At 41.9% G+C, this 20,909-nt stretch overlaps 1 protein-coding gene across 5 annotated transcripts in view; it reads right to left on the bottom strand.

The window, feature by feature from the left end:
• Positions 1-20,909, bottom strand: part of LOC127002131 (very low-density lipoprotein receptor-like) — a 32,145-nt gene continuing 11,236 nt past the window's right edge. Inside the window, exons 2-11 of one of the 5 annotated variants that reach the window (XM_050867723.1) lie at positions 19,985-20,180; positions 19,316-19,423; positions 18,168-18,362; positions 15,925-16,044; positions 15,274-15,387; positions 14,313-14,432; positions 12,944-13,063; positions 6,498-6,614; positions 3,408-3,527; positions 1-2,726 (exon numbers count right to left, since the gene is read on the bottom strand). In XM_050867723.1, coding sequence (XP_050723680.1) covers positions 2,608-2,726; positions 3,408-3,527; positions 6,498-6,614; positions 12,944-13,063; positions 14,313-14,432; positions 15,274-15,387; positions 15,925-16,044; positions 18,168-18,362; positions 19,316-19,423; positions 19,985-20,180 — 1,329 coding nt within the window. In that variant the 3' untranslated portion in view covers positions 1-2,607. Of the gene's footprint in view, positions 2,727-3,407; positions 3,528-6,497; positions 6,615-11,078; positions 11,395-11,447; positions 13,064-14,312; positions 14,433-15,273; positions 15,388-15,924; positions 16,045-18,167; positions 18,363-19,315; positions 19,424-19,984; positions 20,181-20,909 lie in introns of those variants that run through there. The other 4 variants (XM_050867724.1, XM_050867725.1, XR_007755763.1 and 1 more) reach the window with 4 other exon arrangements.

Genomic DNA, 20,909 nt, shown 5'->3' with positions numbered 1-20,909 from the left:
CGAACAGATAAAATAAAGACACTATTAAATACACAGAGAGAGATAAATACATAGTTCTAGTTTACAATTTCTCATGGGAAAGGAAAGACATGGAAAGACGCAGACAAAACCAGATATAAAGAGAGGGACAGAGTGAGATACAGCCAGACTAACAGAAACAAACTCCACAGACAAACGTACTAAGACACAGACAACACTTAACAGAGGGAACCATGGAGGTATTATAACAGGAGGCGCCTTCCCGCGCCGTCCCCATACAGGCGAGTGAAGCCAGTGGGCGGAGCTTACCGAGTCTGTGGGCGGAGCTTACAATCGGCAGATAGACCCAAGACATTGCGATCTCCTGGGCTGAACTAAGGGAATTTACCACTTGTTTTTGCATACTAGACGAAAAATAAAAAAAAGAATTGATGGTTTGAGTCACGAAAAGTACATAATATTTTCCTATATATTTAATGTAGATCTATTATCAACGGCATTTAAGGTCAAGGCAGTCCCGTGGCTTAAAAAAAGCAATGAAAGGGCCCCGGCATTCCATGACATAGTGTTGCAGTGTGTGGCCCCTCGGCCTGGCACACAGCGTGCAGCAGACACAGGGGAGTTACTAACCTGCAGTAGTACCTATAGCCTAGCCTAAGGCGCATTGCTACCACATCCTGAGGTGCACTGTGTCGCCCATAGGGATAAACAGTGGTGGGAGACACTTGCATAATGGAGGCTGCTGGTGCTGCCATTGTCACAGCAGTGTCTGAGTTGGGTAGCAATGCTATTATGGAAATAATCCCTAATTCTATTCTTAACATAGCTAAGCGTATAGTCAGTGCCAGGGTCCACTGTGTCATCCTGAAGGGCACGTCGAGCAAGGCAGTCTGCCTTTTCATTGTGCTGGATGCCCACATGGGAGGGCACCCAGGTGAAGTGGACCGTGGCACCTGCGGCCTCAAGGGCACGGAGGGCAGTCAGGCACTTAATCACAATTAAGATCACAGTCTGTAGGGGAGGAGGACACAAGTTCATGTAATGCAGCCTGGCTATCGACAAACAAGTATACATCTTTGCGGAAAGCTGCTACAGTGTGGAGAGCCTCAAGTATGGCATACAGCTCAGCCCGGGTCGAGGACAGGTACCCTGGCAGCCGCCTGGTAACCTCAATGTCAGTCTACAACAAAACTGAAGATTTCTATCATATGTAGCCCTATCTGGTTATACAGTTCTCAACTCACCTGTGAAATGATGTAGAACCACTACGCTCCCTTTTCGTACAGCCATATGAACATAAGAACATAAGAACGTAGGAGTCTGCAAGAGGCCGATAGGCCTGTACGAGGCAGCTCCTTTGACCCTTAGCTCCCGTGTATATCTAATCCCACCTAATATCGCTGTCCATGAATTTCTCTAATCTATTTTTGAAAGTGACAATTGTATTGGCACTCACCACATGACTGCTAAGCTTATTCCACTCATCCACCACTCTGTTAGTAAACCAATTTTTGCCTATGTCCCTGTTGAATCTGAATTTATCCAATTTAAACCCATTACTTCGTGTCCTACCCGGTTCTCTTACCAACAAAACCTTATGAATATCCCTCTTATTAAAGCCTTCATCCATTTATAAACCTCGATCATGTCTCCACGCACCCTCCGCCTTTCTAGAGAATGCAAGTTTAACTGTTTGAGTCTTTCCTCGTATGGCAAGTTTCTCAACCCCTGAATCATCTTAGTCATCCTCCTCTACACCGATTCTAACATGAACCGCATAGTCAAGATGGGTCTAACTAATGCTAAATATAGTTTGAGGAAGATTTCGGCGCTTCTGTTGCTTACGCTCCTTGAAATAAATCCCAGTACCCTATTTGCTCGATTTCTAGCATGAACGCATTGTGATCAGAGCTCACAAAGACCCCTAAATCCTTCTCGCACCCAGACCTGCTTATGAGAATGTCATTTAAGCAATAGTCATGTGAGGGGTTGTTCCTACCTACACTCAGAAAAGGCAAGCATTGTATGCACTTTCAATGCGTCCACTGGATCAGCTGATAGATGTTTTGAGTCTAAAGGGGGTGGGAGACAGCGGACCAATAGCGCGTTGGCTTCGCGTTCGTGACGTCATAGCGGCTCCTTCCATAATACCTCCATGGTGGGAACAGACAAAGAAACAGACACACTAACATTGACCAGACTCCACAGACAAACGTAGAAAGACACAGACTCAAACCAGAGAGCACAGAACGAAAACAGACACAGACAAACAAAACCAAAGATGAAGACAAAGAAAAAAACACGACAGACCAAACACACGCACACACACACACACACAAACAGCAACACCACGACGGAGAGACAAGACACAGAGGGACACAGAGAGAGACAGGGCCATCGTGAAACCAGATTGACGGGTTCGTTTTGGTGTTGGCTTCAGTGCGTCTTTCCCAACCCACCGCCCGCCCGCCTTGCCACACCACGCAGTCTCCACACCTATTTCCCTCCCTCTCACACGTTACCTATAGCTAGCATATGAGAGGAAGATATAGGTGACGCAAAAACGGCCTCAGCAACCTGGTTTCACTATACCGACACCTGTGATTCTAACTAAACTGACCTTTACCTTCACCTTCGCCGACAGTTCGCCTCGTCTGAGTGGTCCATGCAGTGAAACACGCCGTCACAGCGATAAGACTCGGGGATGCAGAACAGGTCAGCGCACTGCCATAAGCCGGCCCGACACTCTGGCGAAGGAGGGAAGGAGGAAGGAAGGGAATAAGGAGGAGAGAAGGGCGCTGAGGTAGATAGGTTGATATGGAGGCAGTGAAGAATGGTAGGAAGTAAGGAAAGAAGGCATGGATGTAGGAAGGTAGAGTGGAATGTAGGAAGGAATGAAGGAAATATGGAAAGATGAAGGGAAGGAAGGAAGGAAGGAAGGAGAGAAGGAGAGTAGACAAGAGGGAAAGAAGGAAGGGAGGAAAAAAGGAAGGATCGAAAAAGAAGTAGCATGGAGGAGAGGAAGAAAATATGTAAGGAGAAAAAGAGAAGTAGACGGAAGGAAGCAAGAAGAGAAGGAAAATATGAAAATAAAGAAGGAAGAAAGAATGGAAGGAGGAAAGGAAGTAGGTACGGAAGGACGGAAATATGAAATAAAAAGAGGAAGGAAGAATGGAAGGTGGAGGAAAGGAAACAAAAGGAAGAACACAAAGAAAAAAGGAAGGGAGGAGGAAATGCGGATGTCACGTTTGTCTGTGGATGTGCGTGAATGAACGTAACCTATGCAAAAAAACAACAACAAAAAAAAAACCCTGAAAAACAGCACCACTAACACTTAACCACCTACCAAACGCTCTCAGAACATCAAGAGCCACACAGGAACACGAGGAAATGGCCAACGTATTTACACACAAGCCGCTGTAATATACCTATGATGACACAGCCGCGTTCGTCTGACCCGTCGGCGCAGTCCCAATACCCGTTGCAGAGGCACTGGGCGTTGATGCAGGACTTGTCGCCCTTACACTGCCACTCCCCGGGCTGACAAACTGTGCGGGGAGGATGAAAACGTTGGTGAGGATGAAAACGTTGATATGAGGATGAAAACGTTGATATGAGGATGCAAACGTTGAAGTGAGGATGCAAACGTTGAAGTGAGAATGTAAACGTTGAAATGAGGATGCAAACGTTGAAATGAGAATGCAAACGTTGAAGTGAGGATGCAAACGTTGAAGTGAGGATACAAACGTTGAAATGAGGATGCAAACGTTAATCTCCAGAAAACATCGTAAGGAGTAAGACAAACGTTTGAATCTCGGAACATCGTTAAAAGGGAAGAAACAAGATAAACGTTAGAATTCTGGTATATTGTGAAGACAGACTGTAGAGAGAAGATAAACGTTAGAATACCGGAACATTGTAAAGGGATGACTATGTGAGGAGAAAGACGTTAGAATCTTAAAGCATTATAAAGACAGGGAGTGTCAAGATAAACGTTAGAATCCTAGAATATCGCAAAAGGAGAAGAGATAAACTGTATGATGTGGATGCAAACGTTAATATTAGAGAGAATCGTACAGAGTGGTGATTAGACAAAGGTAGAAAGACACAGAATGAAAACAGAGACATCGTAACATCAGGAGGAGTGAGGAGACAAACGTTAGAATCTTAAAACATCGCAAAGGGTTGAATACGGGGTTATTTTCTTTCGAACCGATTCAAGTAGCTCTTCCTGAAAAAAAAAAGTTACCTAGTACAATTTTTATATATATTCAATAGGTATCAATTCCTTACAAGCTAGAATACTTGGTTAACAGTAGAGAGAGAGAGAGAGAGAGGGAGAGAGAGAGAGAGAGAGAGAGAGAGAGAGAGAGAGAGAGAGAGAGAGAGAGAGAGAGAGAGAGAGAGAGAGAGAGAGAGAGAGAGAGAGAGAGAGAGAGAGAGAGAGAGAGAGAGAGAGAGAGAGAGAGAGAGAGAGAGAGAGAGAGAGAGAGAGAGAGAGAGAGAGAGAGAGAGAGAGAGAGAGAGAGAGAGAGAGAGAGATATACATAAAAAAAATCAGACCCCACCAGACCCCATGGTCCAGACTTGTGGTCTGTCTTAAACCTAAGTGATTTTACATTAATCAGAAGACTCCAAAACGTTGCATTTCTACTCTAGTTGATATTAAGTTGAAGGAAGTGACGGTCGAGCTTATTTTTGAAGGAGTCAATCGTGTTACACTGGACCACTGACGGTGGAAGCTTATTCCATTCTCGCACTACAACGTAGGTGAAGAAAATTTGGTGCAGTCTGAATTTACTTGTCTACATCTGAGTTTTACGCCATTGTTCCTCGTGCGCAAAGTGTCATCGATCATAAACAATGTTGATCTGTCTACATTCGTGAAACCATTAAGTATTTTAAAACATTCGATCAGTTTTCCTCGGAGGCGACGTTTCTCAAGAGAAAACATGTTAAGGGTAGAAAGCCTTTCTTCGTAGGATTTGTTGCGCAAGGAAGGATCATTTCGTTGCCCGACGCTGAACACCTTCTAATTTAGCAATATCCTTTGCATGGTGGGAGACCAAAACTGTACCGCATATTCCAAGTGGGGTCTGACTAAACTGTTGTAGAGCAGAGTATTACATCTTTATTCTTGAATACAAAGTTTCTTTTAATGAAGCCCAACATTCTGTTCGCTTTATTTGCTGCATCGATGCATTGCTGTGAGAATTTGAGGTTTGACGCGATTTTGACCCCAAAGTCTTTGACGCATTGAACGCTTTTGAGTTTAACGCCGCGCATTTCGTATTCGAACTTCTTATTCCTCGTTCCAACTTGAAGGACCTGGCACTTGTCTACGTTAAAGGGCATCTCCCATCTATCCGACCAAGCTGAAATTTTGTGCAAATCCTCTTGGAGGCTTTGCCTGTCTTCGTCAGTGAGAACCGAGTTGCCAATCTTTGTGTCGTCTGCAAATTTACTAATGCGGTTATTGAGTCCAACATCCACGTCGTTGATGTAAATAATGAAGAGCACTGGGCCAAGGACCGAGCCCTAGGGGACGCCACTAGTGACAGGAGCCCACTCTGAGTTAAATCCGTCAATCACTACTCTTTGTTGTCTGTTGCTCAACCAATTCGCGATCCATTGGTTTACTTGACCGTCAATACCTATTTGCTTTAATTTGTAAAGTAATTTATGATGCGGGACTTTATCAAACGCTTTCTGGAAATCAAGATAGACTACGTCCAGTGATTTGGTTACGTCATAAACAGTGAAGAGGTCGTTATAAAAGGTTAATAGGTTTGATAGGCAGGATCTTTTGTTTCGGAAGCCATGTTGTGAGTCCCCAATCAATGAGTGGCTTTCAAGGTAATTCACAATTTTGTCTCTAATTATGCCCTCAAGTAGCTTACCTACAACCGAAGTTAGACTAATGGGCCTGTAATTACCTGGTACTTTTTTGTCTCCTTTCTTGAAAATCGGTGTCACGAGAGAGAGAGAGAGAGAGAGAGAGAGAGAGAGAGAGAGAGAGAGAGAGAGAGAGAGAGAGAGAGAGAGAGAGAGAGAGAGAGAGAGAGAGAGAGAGAGAGAGAGAGAGAGAGAGAGAGAGAGAGAGAGAGAGAGAGAGAGAGAGAGAGAGAGAGAGAGAGAGAGAGAGAGAGAGAGAGAGAGAGAGAGAGAGAGAGAGAGAGAGAGAAGTTGCTAGTGTCTTTTTGTGTTAGTAAATACTTAACACGTATAATACATCTTTTTTTACAACAAGGAAAGCTGTTCAAGGGCAACTTCAGGAAAAGCGTATCAAGACACCTCTCCACCCGAAACTGACCTCTCTTTTGGCCACTCTTAACTTTTGTCTATTATGGGAGAGGTGAGTAGCGAGCATTCTTTTTCTCGGCACTTTTTTTGTTGCCCTTGAGCCGTCTCCTTTGCTGTAAAAAAAAAAAAAAAAAAAAAAAAAACGTCAGAGTGTAGAACTGTTATATAAAAAATCCCAATTCCGTGCAGTGACCATTAACCTGTCCGTGCCTCACCTGCTTTAGCACACCCTCGTTCGTCTGAGCCGTCTGCACAGTCCCAGAAGTTGTTGCAGCGACACCCTCCATCGATGCAGGAACCGTCGCCGCACTGAAACTCCTCGGGCCGGCAGACTGTGGGAGAGAGACACCGGTCCTTATTTGTATCGGGTTCCCATTACGACATTCTTAAAAGCATCGGGATCCCATTACGACACTCTTAGACGTATCTGGTTCCCATTACGACATTCTTGGACGTATCAGGTTCCCATTACGACATTCTTAGACGTATCGGATTCCCATTACGACATTCTTAGACGTATCGGATTCCCATTACGACATTCTTAGACGTATCGGATTCCCATTACGACATTCTTAGACGTATCGGATTCCCATTACGACATTCTTAGACGTATCGGATTCCCATTACGACATTCTTAGACGTATCGGATTCCCATTACGACATTCTTAGACGTATCGGGTTCCCATTACGACATTCTTAGACGTATCGGATTCCCATTACGACATTCTTAGACGTATCGGGTTCCCATTACGACATTCTTGGACGTATCGGGTTCCCATTACGACATTCTTAGACGTATCGGATTCTCAATACGACATTCTTAGACGTATCGGATTCTCATTACGACATTCTTAGACGTATCTGGTTCCCATTATGACATTCTTAGACGTATCGGATTCTCATTACGATATTCTTAGACGTATCGGGTTCCCATTACGACATTCTTAGACGTATCGGATTCTCATTACGATATTCTTAGACGTATCGGATTCTCATTACGACATTCTTAGACGTATCGGATTCTCATTACGACATTCTTAGACGTATCGGGTTCCCATTACGACATTCTTAGACGTATCTGGTTCCCATTACGACATTCTTAGACGTATCTGGTTCCCATTACGACATTCTTAGACGTATCTGGTTCCCATTACGACATTCTTAGACGTATCTGCTTCCCATTACGACATTCTTAGACGTATCTGGTTCCCATTACGACATTCTTAGACGTATCTGGTTCCCATTACGACATTCTTAGACGTATCTGGTTCCCATTACGACATTCTTAGACGTATCTGCTTCCCATTACGACATTCTTAGACGTATCTGGTTCCCATTACGACATTCTTAGACGTATCTGGTTCCCATTACGACATTCTTAGACGTATCTGCTTCCCATTACGACATTCTTAGACGTATCGGATTCCCATTACGACATTCTTAGACGTATCGGATTCCCATTACGACATTCTTAGACGTATCGGATTCCCATTACGACATTCTTAGACGTATCGGATTCCCATTACGACATTCTTAGACGTATCGGATTCCCATTACGACATTCTTAGACGTATCGGGTTCCCATTACGACATTGGTCCACACTCTCTCCAATTACGACTATTTTCCAATGCCACAGAGAAGATCAACAGGGCTTTCTGGGGTGATTTTCCAGTTCACGGCGGTTGAGATTGAATGAGTGTTCCTCTTAAAGGGAGAGAAAAGCTGAAAGGGAGGAAAGAAGGAAAGGGAGGAAGGAAGGAAAAGGAGAGAAAAGCTGAAAGGGAGGAAGGAAGGAAAAGGAGAGAAAAGCTGAAAGGGAGGAAGAAAGGAAATGTAGGTGGAGAAGGAGAGAGAGAAATGTGGGTGGAGGTGGAGGAAGTGGAGGGAGATAAATGAAGGTTAAAACTATCACTGGTATCACAAAACCGTCTATGGAAAGTCCACCAACTCTCACGAGGGGCCTTTTCAAACAGGAGAACTGAGATGCCGATATGTTGAAGAATACAAGCTGTTATTTTCATTGCTATTACCATTACTGAGACCCAGATTGAGTCCACCGAGCTACGTAAGTTTTCCGCTAAATAACGCAAGCAAGGGTTGATTGTGAAGGCAGAGAACGGCAAGGGAGACTCCACAAGAATCTCCGCCTCACGCCATGACGCCGGACGAGACGAAGAGGCTGATGATGTTTCGAAGTGTTGCCTTTAAAGACGTATTCGGACACTTTGCCAGGGAGATGTTGTAAACTAAAGAGAATATGCCGTGAGTTGAAGGCAAAATAAGATGCTGTACGAAGCTTGGAGAGAGAGGCTGATGATGTTTCGAAGTGTTGCCTTTAAAGACGCATTCGGACACTTTGCCAGGGAGATGTTGAAAACTAAAGAATATATATACCATGAGTTGAAGGCAAACTATAAGGCTGTACAAAGCTTGGAGGGTAGCCAGAGAGAACTTTAAGACCAGAGGCAGCTTGTGGAAGGTGATGGAGAGGAAGAAGAAGGAAGATAAGAAGAAGCAGGTCGTGAAAATGAGGGGAAGAGAAGGACGATAAAGAAGAAGCGATTCGTGAAAATGATGGAGAGGAAAAAGAAGGAATAAAAGAAGAAGCAGGTCGTGAAAATGAGGGGAAGAGAAGAAGGAAGATAAAGAAGAAGCAGTTCGTGAAGATGATGGAAAGGGAGAAGAAGGAAGAGAAGAAGCAGTTCCTGAAGATGAGGAAAAAGAAGAAAGGGAAAAATTAAAGGCATAGAAAGAAGAACATGGGAGAAAGAAATGGAAGAAGAGAAAGAAGAAAGAGTGGAAAACGGAAGAAAGAAGATAGGGAACAAGCAATTCATTCAGATAAGGAAGAGGAAAAAGAAGGAAGTCGGAGAAAATTCAGTAAAAAAAATTGAAGTAGCTGAGAATAAGTGCAGCTGCCAGACGGATAACTATTATAATAATCTCCACTTGGATAGCCCCCTTGACGCCCTCAGAAAGATATCTCGAAGGGGAGCCCGAAGGAGGATCAACAGGGGTAGCAGCACGGTCCTTCGCACTCCTCACAGACAACGGCGCGCAAACACCCACATTCTGCACGGCTTTCGTAGGAGTTGAGGGCCTTTCCAGGGGTAGTTATGTGGCCCTGGTGGTAGCTTAACAAGGCTTCTGTATACCATGAACGTGAAAACACTCATGGGAACCTGGTTAATCTGTTTTTGGGCCTTCGGAAATACGTAGATGACATTAGGCTTTCGTTGGAGTTGTGGGTCTTTCCAGGGGTAGTTTTGTGGCCCTGGTGGTAGTTCGACACATGAGAACCTGGTTAACCTCCTTTTGGTCCTTTGGAAACAGCTAATGTGGGGGCCGGGAGCTTCTGAGAATTGCGACATTAGGCTTTCATGGGAGTTGTGGGTCTTTCCAGGGGTAGTTGTGTGGCCCTGGTGGTAGTCTGACACACGGATTCATGAGAACCTGGTTAATCTCCTTTTGGCTCTTTGGAAATAGCTGATGTGGAGGCCGGAAGCTTCTGAGAACAGCGACATTAGGCTTTCATGGGAGCTAAGGGCCATTCCGTGGGTAGCTTTGTGGCCCTGGTGGTAGTCTGAGACACGCATTCATGAGAACCTGGTTAATATCCTTTTAGGACCTTTGGAAATAGTTGATGGGGGAGGAGGAGGCGTCTGAGATAGGGACATTAGGGTTTCATGGGAGTTGTACGTGGGTCTTTCCAGGGGTTGTTTTTGTGGCCCTCGTGGTAGTTTGACACATGAGAACCTGGTTAACATCCTTTTGGCCCTTTGGAAATAGATGCAGTGAGAGGATGAAGCGTCTGAGATAGGGACATTTGGCTTTCGTTGGAGTTGTGGGTCTTTCCAGGGGTAGTTGTGTGGCCCTCGTGGTAGTCTGACACACGTATTCACGAGAACCTGGTTAATCTCCTTTTGGGCCTATGGAAAAAGTTGGTGGGAGAGCAGGAAGTCTGAGAATACTGACCTCGTGCCTTTGAACGTGAGAGTGGTTGAGTTTGCATGAGTGTTCCTTTTGCATTAGTTTGTGGGTTGACTCCTTCACTTCATAACATTAATTAGACTAGTTTCAGTTACTGTTATGAACCTTTACCTGCCAATGAGACCAATGGGGTGGATGATAATGATGTAAATATTCGTATAGGGAGAATTTACGAAGGCTCAGTGTTCCTCTAAAAGTGTAAATGTTCGTATAGGGAGAATTTACAAAGTTTCAGTGTTCCTCTAAAAGTGTAAATGTTCGTATAGGGAGAATTTACAAAGTTTCAGTGTTCCTCTAAAAGTGTAAATGGTGATGAACTTCAATTACAAAAACGAGATGGAAAGAGTATGCTAAAAAAAATAAAAAATAAAAATAAAGCGTTTCTTGTGATTCTGATTCTTTTATGGAAATGTATCACGAACCGAACATGTATTTTGATTCTCTTAAGGGAATGTTTCATAAATCGACGATGTATTCTGATTCTCTTTAAAGGAAATGTATTATAAATTAAACACGTATTCTGGTGCACAGTAAAAACACACCCTGATCACCCTCGTAAATAATAATAATGATGATGATGATAATAATAATAATAATGATAATAATAATAATAATAATAATAATAATAATAATAATAATAATAATAATAATAATAATAATAACAGTAAGAATAAGAATAAGGATAAGAATAACAATAAAATAAGAAGATAAAAAAGAAGAAGAAAATGAATAATAATAATAATAATAATAATAATAATAATAATAATGAACACGCCAAGGCAATATCCATTCACCTGTAAGTAGAATCAAATATATTACAAATGTCCATCAAATATAAGGTGCAAAGGTGTGTCCATTAGGGGATTCAATGCTGATTTATTATCGAGAAATGATAACTGTATACATTTTCACTCATCTTGTTGTGTTTTCTTAGTTCTGTTGTTTTTTCTGTAACATCTCATGATAGAAAAGTTCATAATCAGTTTGTTTTCTCTTATAGATCATATTTGAGAACCCAATGACGAACATATCTTAGGAAATGCTGTCAGAATCTAATGCTGAAAGGATTAAGTGGTGAACGAGTCTTAGGAAATGCTGAAAAAATCCAATGTTGAAAGGATCTATTGGTGAACGAGTCTTAGGAAATGCTACAAGAATCCAATGGTCAAAGAACCTATTGGTGAACGAGTCTTAGGAAATGCTACAAGAATCTAATGTTGAAAGGATCTATTGGTGAACGAGTCTTAGGAAATGCTACAAGAATCTAATGTTCAAAGGATCTATTGGTGAACGAGTCTTAGGAAATGCTACAAGAATCTAATGTTGAAAGAATCTATTGGTGAACGAGTCTTAGGAAATGCTACAAGAATCTAATGTTGAAAGGATCTATTGGTGAACGAGTCTTAGGAAATGCTACAAGAATCTAATGTTGAAAGGATCTATTGGTGAACGAGTCTTAGGAAATGCTACAAGAATCTAATGTTGAAAGGATCTATTGGTGAACGAATCTTAGGAAATGCTACAAGAATCCAATGTTGAAAGGATCTATTGGTGAACGAGTCTTAGGAAATGCTACAAGAATCTAATGCTGAAAGGATCTATTGGTGAACGAGTCTTAGGAAATGCTGAAAGAATCCAATGTTGAAAGAATCTATTAGTGAACGAGTCTTAGGAAATGCTACAAGAATCTAATGTTGAAAGGATCTATTGGTGAACGAGTCTTAGGAAATGCTGAAAGAATCCAATGTTGAAAGGATCTATTAGTGAACGAATCTTAAGAAATGCTGAAAGAATCTGATGCTGAAAGGATCTATTGGTGAACGAGTCTTAGGAAATGCTACAAGAATCCAATGTTGAAAGGATCTATTAGTGAACGAATCTTAGGAAATGCTACAAGAATCCAATGTTGAAAGGATCTATTAGTGAACGAATCTTAGGAAATGCTACAAGAATCCAATGTTGAAAGAATCTAATGATGAACGAGTCTTAGGAAATGCTGAAAGAATCTAATGTTGAAAGGATCTATTGGTGAACGAGTCTTAGGAAATGCTACAAGAATCCAATGTTGAAAGAATCTAATGGTGAAAGGATTTAATGCTGAAAGAATCTTAGGAAGTGGTGAAATAATCCAATGTTGAAAGAATCTAATCAAATGCTGAAGGAATCTTAGGAAATCACAAACTCACAAATATCAGAGAGATACCATTTCCAAATTCTCTCTTACTTCAATCTAAAACAAAACAAAAACAAATCAAAACAAATCACATGACGGCACCACGCACGCCTCATCTAACAAACGAAAAAGAAAAAACTCTAATCTAAGCCTCTCGTGGGTAGCCATTCGCGGTACTGAGGAGAAAAAAAACAAAACAAAACAAAACAAAACAAATCACATGACAGCACCACGCACGCCTCATCTAACAAACGAAAAAGAAAAAACTCTAATCTAAGCCTCTCGTGGGTAGCCATTCGCGGTACTGAGGAGAAAAAAAACAAAACAAAACAAAATAAATCAAATCACATGACACCACCATGCATGCCTTATTTAAAAATCGAAAACCCTCTTATTTTAGCCTCTCGTGGGTAGCCTTTTGCCGTACTGAGGAGAAAAAAACCCATTGCGTAAAGGTCCTATAAAGTCATGCCGGCGCCCCGATGTCCGAGCCTCACCTGGCCTGCCACATCCTTGTTCGTCAGAGCCGTCGGCACAGTCCCAATACCCGTTGCAGCGACACTGGGCGTTGATGCAAGACCCGTCGCCCTTACACTGCCACTCCCACGGGCTGCAAGCTGTGTGGAGAACATCAATAGTAGTAGTTTATCTTTTATATCTAATGTATGTTTTGGTCTATCTGCAGCAACCTCAAATCTGCCGGTCATTCCCCCTCGGTATCGTTTCCACGGGTTGCAAACTGGACGGAGAAGACCAAGATCAATTGTGTATCTCTGTTCCTCGACGTCTATTTCCTTTTAATCCCAATGAGGTCAAATTTGTATATCGTCAATTTCAATCAGTTTTCCTAGGACCAAAAACTCCTTGCAATGCCACTCCCGAGGGCTGCAGACTGTGTGGAAAACATCAATAGCAGCTGTGTATCTCTGTTCTTTGACATCTGTTTCCTTTTAATCCCAGTGAGGTCAAATTTGTATATCGTCAATTTCAATCATTTTTCCTAAGACCAAAAACTCCTTGCAATGCCACTCCCGAGGGCTGCAGACTGTGTGGCAAACATCAATAACAATAGTGTATCTCTGTTCTTCGACGTCTATTTGCTTCTAATCCTAGTGAGGTCAAATTTGTATATCGTCAATTTCAATACTTTTCCAAGGACCAAAAACTCCTTGCAATGCCACTCCCGAGGGTTGCAGACAGTGTGGAAAACATCAATAGCAATAGTGTATCTTTGTTCTTTGATGTTTGTTTACTTCTAATCCAGTGAGGTCAAATTTGTATATCGTCAACTTCAATCATTTTTCCTAGGACCAAAAACTCCTTGCAATGCCACTCCCGAGGGCTGCAAACTGTGTGGAAAACATCAATAGCAATAGTGTATCTTTGTTCTTTGATGTTTGTTTGCTTCTAATTCACAGTTAGCACAAATTTGTATACCCTCCCTTTCATAAACAAACTGCCTAAGTCATATTCCTCTCCTTTGTCTTTGCAGCGATCTCAAATTCGTATATACTGCAAGCTGACTAAACAAAGTAGTGGTAATTCATTAATCTATTCACATATATAAATTTTCACACATTTAGCGTTTTCATTCGCTATACCAATCACTTTTATTTGTGTTACTTGCGGTGCAGGAAAGACGAAGTAAAGCTAAAAGTGACGTTAAAGAAACAGACTTATTGCTAAAGATGTCTTGATGCTTTCCTCTTGAGGGTTTAAGTTCATAGGAAGAATTATATCGAGAAAAAATAATGAAGCTACAGATCAAAAAGTGAAAAAAAAGTGATGAAAGAATGAAGACACCGTTTAACTCTTGCACTGAGGAGTTGGATGGCATAGGGATGAGCTTGATTAGGCATGCCTCACCTGGATTGGGGCACCCCCGTTCGTCTGAGCCGTCTGGGCAGTCGCAATGGCCATTACATCGACAGTGCCCGCTGATACAAGACCCGTCTCCCACACACTGAAACTCCCAGGGCAGGCAGACTGTGTGGCGGGGAGGAAAACGTGTGAAACAAACGTTCATATTCCCAAACGTTTCGGCGCCCAGGCACACATATTTGACAAGGGTTTCGTGGGCGTTTTTGGGCATTGGGTAAAGGAAAGGACAAGGGAAGGAAAGAGAGAAAACAAAGGAAAAAAGAACAAGGAATCATTTTAAGTATTTTCAAGGCATATTCCCAAACGGTTCGGAGCCCAGACACACGTATTTGACAAGGGTTTCGTGGGCTTTTTGGGCATTGGGTAAAGGAGAGGATAAGGGAAGGAAAGAGAAAAAAAAGGGGAAAAAAGAACCAGGAATAATTTTTTCAGCTCCCAGGCGCGCATATATGACAAGAGTTTCGTGGGCGTTTTGTTTTGTTGGTATTAGGAAAGAATAAGGGAAAGAAAGAGAGAAAAAAAGGGAGAAAAGACCAAGGAATCATTTTAAGTATTTTCAAGGCATATACCCAAACGTTTCGGAGCCCAGGCACACATAAATATTTGACAAGGATTTCGTGGGCGTTTTGTTTTGTTAGTATTAGGAAAGGATAAGGGAAGGAAAGAGAGAAAAAGAAGGAAAAAAGGATAACCAAGAATCATTTTAAGTATTTTCAAGGCATATACCCAAACGTTTCAGAGCCCAGGCACACATAAATATTTGACAAGGATTTCGTGGGCGTTTTCTTTTGTCAGTATTAGGAAAGGATAAGGGAAGGAAAGAGAGAGAAAAGGGAAAAAAAGAACAAGGTATCATTTTCAGTATATTCAAGGGGTCAAATAGTATGTTTTGAGCCCTCCCTCCGCCCCCTCACACACACACACACACACACGCACACACACTCACCTTTAGGGCAGTTCTTCTCGTCCGATCCGTCGTAACAGTTTGGGAGGCCATCACAGCGACACGAGGCAGATATACAAAGGCCGTCATCACAGGTGAACTCATTACGCTTGCAACCTGTGAGAGATGGATAGACACAGATAGATAGATAGATAGAACGGCAGATAGATAAATAGATAGATAAAATAGAACACAAAAATATAGTTTCTTTCATATTACGATCATGATAAACATACAGATAGATAGATAGATAGACAGGCAGATAGATAGATAGATAGATAGAGAAAACAGAAGAACACAAAATATATAGTTTCTTTCATATCACGATCATGATAGACATACAGATAGATAGATAGATAGACAGGCAGATAGATAGATAGATAGATAGAGAAAACAGAAGAACACAAAATATATAGTTTCTTTCATATCACGATCATGATAGACATACAGATAGATAGATAGATAGACAGGCAGATAGATAGATAGATAGCTAGAGAAAATAGAAGAACACAAAATATATGGTTTCTTTCATATCACGATCTAACACTCAAACACTTCACTATAATTCTTTACTCAACATTTACTCTCTGGCAATAGGTAAAGGAACGCCTCACTGACTCCCTCTCCCTCTCCCTCTCTCTCTCTCTCTCTTACGGGGTTTTATGCGGCAACCGACTTCGTCCGAGGCGTCATCACAGTCTCTTCGGGCGTCGCATCGTTTGGACCTTCGTATGCAGCCTCCGTCCCGACACCCCCACTGATTCCTCCTGCACTCTGGAAGGTCGAAAAGACGGGGAAGGAGTGAGTACGAGTGCCAAGGCTGGTGGGAAGGTTCTGGAAGGTTGGCGTGGCAAGAATGAGAATGGGACAACAGAGGGACTGGTAGAGGCTGGTGGGAAGGTTCTGGAAGGTTGGCGTGGCAAGAATGAGAATGGGACAACAGAGGGACTAGAAAAGGCTGGTGGGAAGGTTCTGAAGAGTCGGAAAGAGGGAGAAAGCGTGAGTTCGCGTTGCAAGGATGAGAAAGGGACAACAGAGGGATTAGAAAAGGAATCTGAAGGGTCGAGAGGGTGGATAAGTGGGTACGAGAGGTAAGGATACGAGAGAGCCGACGGAGGGACTGGAAAAGATTGGTGGGAAGGTTCTAAAGGGTCGGAAAGGCGGGGACAGGAGTGAGTTCGAGTTGCAAGGATGAGAAAGAGACAACAGAGGGATAGAAAAGGCTGGTGGGAAGGTTCTGAAAGGTCGGAAAGGCGGGGACAGGAGAAAGAGAGAAATATTAGACAAAAGGAGATCTGAGAAAGGTTGATGGAAAGGTCGGAAGGATAAAATAAAGAAAAGGATTTAGAAACAGCGAAAGGGAGAAAATGAAAACAAAGGGACCAGAAGGCTATTGTAAGAAATTATTATCATTATTAGTATTAACATTTTTATTATTATTACTACCACCATTAATTCAGCTCGCAGTGGAGACATGTTTTATTATTTGTTGTAGTCGTACTGGTAGTAGTAATAGATAGAAATTGTACTGGCGAACCCTTAGTAGTAGTAGTAGTAGTAGTAGTAGTAGTAGTAGTAGCATTTCATTTTCTAATATATAACATTTTCGTACAAATATAATCTACTTAGCATGTCGGTCTTAAAACTATACAGAAACTTATTTGTAATGTGGTACTAACGTTCGTATTAGTGTTAGTGTTAGTACTGGTATTAGTGTTAGTATGTTTTAGTATTAGTGTTAGTGTTAGCATTAATGTTAGTGTTGGTATTAGTGTTAGTGTTAGTATTAGTGTTAGTGTTGGTATTAGTGTTGGTATTAGTGTTAGTGTTAGCATTAATGTTAGTGTTGGTATTAGTGTTAGTGTTAGTATTAGTGTTAGTGTTAGTATTAAGGTTAGTACTATTAGTGTTAGTGTTAGTATTAAGGTTAGTACTATTAGTGTTAGTGTTAGTATTAAGGTTAGTACTATTAGTGTTAGTGTTAGTATTAAGGTTAGTACTATTAGTGTTAGTGTTAGTATTAAGGTTAGTATTAGTGTTAGTATTAGTGTTAGTATTAGTGTTAGTATTAGTGTTAGTGTTAGTATTAGTGTTAGTGTTAGTATTAGTGTTAGTATTAGTGTTAGTGTAAGTATTAGTGTTAGTGTTAGTATTAGTGTTAGTGTTAGTGTTAGTGTTAGTATTAGTGTTAGTGTTAGTGTTAGTATTAGTGTTAGTGTTAGTGTTAGTGTTAGTATTAGTGTTAGTATTAGTGTTAGTGTTAGTGTTAGTGTTAGTATTAGTGTTAGTATTAGTGTTAGTATTAGTGTTAGTATTAGTGTTAGTGTTAGTATTAGTGTTAGTGTTAGTATTAGTGTTAGTATTAGTGTTAGTGTAAGTATTAGTGTTAGTGTCAGTATTAGTATTAGTGTTAGTGTTAGTATTAGTATTAGTGTTAGTGTTAGTATTAGTGTTAGTGTTAGTATTAGTGTTAGTATTAGTGTTAGTGTTAGTATTAGTGTTAGTGTTAGTATTAGTGTTAGTATTGGTATTAGTATTGGTATTAGTATTAGTGTTAGTGTTAGTATTAGTGTTAGTGTTAGTATTAGTGTTAGTATTGGTATTAGTATTGGTATTAGTATTAGTGTTAGTGTTAGTATTAGTGTTAGTGTTAGTATTAGTGTTAGTATTAGTGTTAGTGTTAGTATTAGTGTTAGTGTTAGTATTAGTGTTAGTGTCAGTATCAGTATTAGTGTTAGTGTTAGTATTAGTGTTGGTATTAGTATTAGTATTAGCATTGGTGTTATAGTATTAGTATTAAAGTTAGTATTAGTATTAGGATTAGTATTCACAGCACCAGAACAACAACAACAAGAACAAGAAAACAAAGCATGCCATTACTAAATTCTCCGTCTTACTCTTGGGACAGTCGGCCTCGTCTTCCCCTCTGCGGCACTCCCTTACGCCGTCACAGAAACAAGCCAGAGTTTTCTTGTCCCTACACAGCTTGGGTTGTCTGTTATTGAGGCATATGGGACCCCTGACTTCCGGAGTGGTGGTGGTAGTGGTGGTGGTGGTTGTGGTGGTGGTGGTGGTTGGGATGGTAGCTACAACTGGAGGAGTGGAGAGGAGGTGGAGGAGGGAAGAGGAGGAGAGGAGAGATGTGTTCCCTTAAATCTTTTTCTTCTACTACGTACAAAAAAACTTAAAATCTATGTCACTATTATGGCTATTTTTTTCTTATCCATTTTTCCATCTAAACAACATCTCGTGAAATTTACCTACATTTTACTTTCCTTTCCCTTTCTGTTTTAATCCTGTCAAACCGTCTGCTTTTATTTTCTTTCTTATATATCAGTCATACCTTCAGCCCTATGCTCTTTCTCTCCCTCCACATTGCCTCTAGTTTTGTGTTACTTTTTATTCTTCTTCCCTTCCCATTCTTAACCTTTTAACCCTTCCCTTTCCCCTCCTATGAGAACCTTTCCTACTACCATTCCACTGCAAGGGAAGGTAAGGACGAGTTCTCTCAAGCCCTCCCTCCTTCACCGCTAAAGACTTAATACAGTTGTCTTACTCTTGAACCCAATATTCCCTTCCCATTTTTAACCTTCTAATCCTTCCCTTATCCTTCCTATCAGAACCTTTCCTAGTACAGTCCCACTACCAAGATTGGACAGGGAGGAGGAAAAGTGGCGAATTCTCTCGCTTTCACCATCTCTCCTTGTCCTAGTTCTTTCCCTTCCTATCAGAACCTTACTTATTACAATCCCAGGACCAAGATTAGACAGGGAGGAGGAAGGGTGACTATTCCTCTCTCTTTCACCATTACTCCTTGTCCCAGTTCTTTCCCTTCCTATCAGAACCTTTCCTAGTACAGTCCCACGACCAAGATGAGACATGGGGGAGGAAAATTAAATCCCTCCTCTTTCACCTTCTTTCCCTTCCTATTTGAACCTTTTCTCCTCCACCCCTCCCCCACCCACACCTCCCAGCATGGCAAGACACGGAGGGGGTACTGTCACGCCCTCCCTCAGTAACACACACCATCCTTGTCACCACTTACTGCAGTTCTTCTCGTCGTCGCCGCTAACACAGTCTGGGGTCCCGTCACACACTAGGCTCGTCGGGATGCAGCGGACGCCATCGCACTCGAACTGATCGTCTCCGCAGTCTGAAGGGGCGGTGGTGTTTGTGCTTGTGTTTGAAGGTGTTTGTGCTTGTGTTTGAAGGTGTTTGTGCTTGTGTTTGAAGGTGTTTGTGCTTGTGTTTGAAGATGTTTGTGCTTGTGTTTGAAGGTGTTTGTGCTTGTGTTTGTGTGTGTTTGTGTTTGTGTGTGTTTGTGTGTAATGACTGCTGCTGTTATGTGAGATTGCTGCTGCTATTACAACTACTACTACTACTACTATCAACACTACTACTACTACTTCTACTACTACTACTACTACACACACACACACACACACACACACACACACACACACACACACACACACACACATAATCACACCCACAATCACCACCTTATCATAATCAATTTAAAAACAAACAGAGAAAAAAAAAAGAAAAAAAAGAGAAAAAGAAAAAAACGAAGCAAACTTAGAAAATCGACCCAGAGAGAGAGAGAGAGAGAGAGAGAGAGAGAGAGAGAGAGAGAGAGAGAGAGAGAGAGAGAGAGAGAATAGTCAGACAAGGGGGAAACTAAACTAAATCAGGACGCAACAAAGGGACTCACTAGGCGCCACTCCAGACCCTTCCTCCCTCAACTCCTCCGCCATATCTTCGTCGTCACTGTCAAACCAATTCCCCCAGAGCTGCCGCCGTGACCTCGCCAGGGGCCGCTCCAACTCCTCCAGGGGCGCCGTCAAGGGTTGGGAGGATTTCCAGGTTTCCGCCTCCTTCTCATCCCCGAACGTCCATTCCCCGTCATCCTGCAGAGAGGGTAAGAATGAAGGATAGAGAAGAAGGATGAGGAAATGGGAACTACTCCGGCGCCTTCTCCGCTTCGAATGCATAGTTTTCGTCATCCTCCACAGAGTAAAAGAAGAAAAGAATGGAAGGATAAAGGTGAAGGATGCGGAAATGGTAACTCCTTCGACGCCTTCTCCTCTTCGAATGCAAAGTCTTCATCATCCTGCACAGAATAAAAGAAGGAAAGGATGGAAGGATAAAGATGAAGGATGCGGAAAAGACAACTCCTATGACGCCTTCTCCTTCTTCGTCATCCTGCACAGAGTAAAAGAAGAAAAGGATGGAAGGATAAAGAAGAAGGATGCGGAAATGGTAACTCCTCCGACGGGTTCTCCTTCTTCGTCATCCTGCACAGAAAAAGAAGAAAAGGATGGAAGGATTAAGGTGGAGGATGCGGAAATGGTAACTCCTAGGACGCCTTCTCCTCTTCGAATGCAAAGTCTTCGTCGTCCTGCACAGAAACAGAACAAAAGGATAGAAGGATGTAGCGGAATAAGGATGCGGAGAAGAGAACAACGAACTCCTACGCTTCCTTCGAGGTCCTTCGAGTCCTTAATTGCACTATAGGACATTCATTGACACTCACTTACACTTACATATACTTACAAAAACATACGCGATTATCAAATAGAGCTTCAATTAAGAATATCGACTGACTGAGTTCATCCTTGTGTGTGTGTGTGTGTGTG

The sequence above is a fragment of the Eriocheir sinensis genome, chromosome 22 (assembly GCF_024679095.1).
Source record: "Eriocheir sinensis breed Jianghai 21 chromosome 22, ASM2467909v1, whole genome shotgun sequence".
NCBI lineage: Eukaryota > Metazoa > Arthropoda > Malacostraca > Decapoda > Varunidae > Eriocheir > Eriocheir sinensis.
The sequence above is the reverse complement of the archived record's forward strand: the minus strand, read 5'-3'. Positions and strand labels throughout refer to the sequence as shown.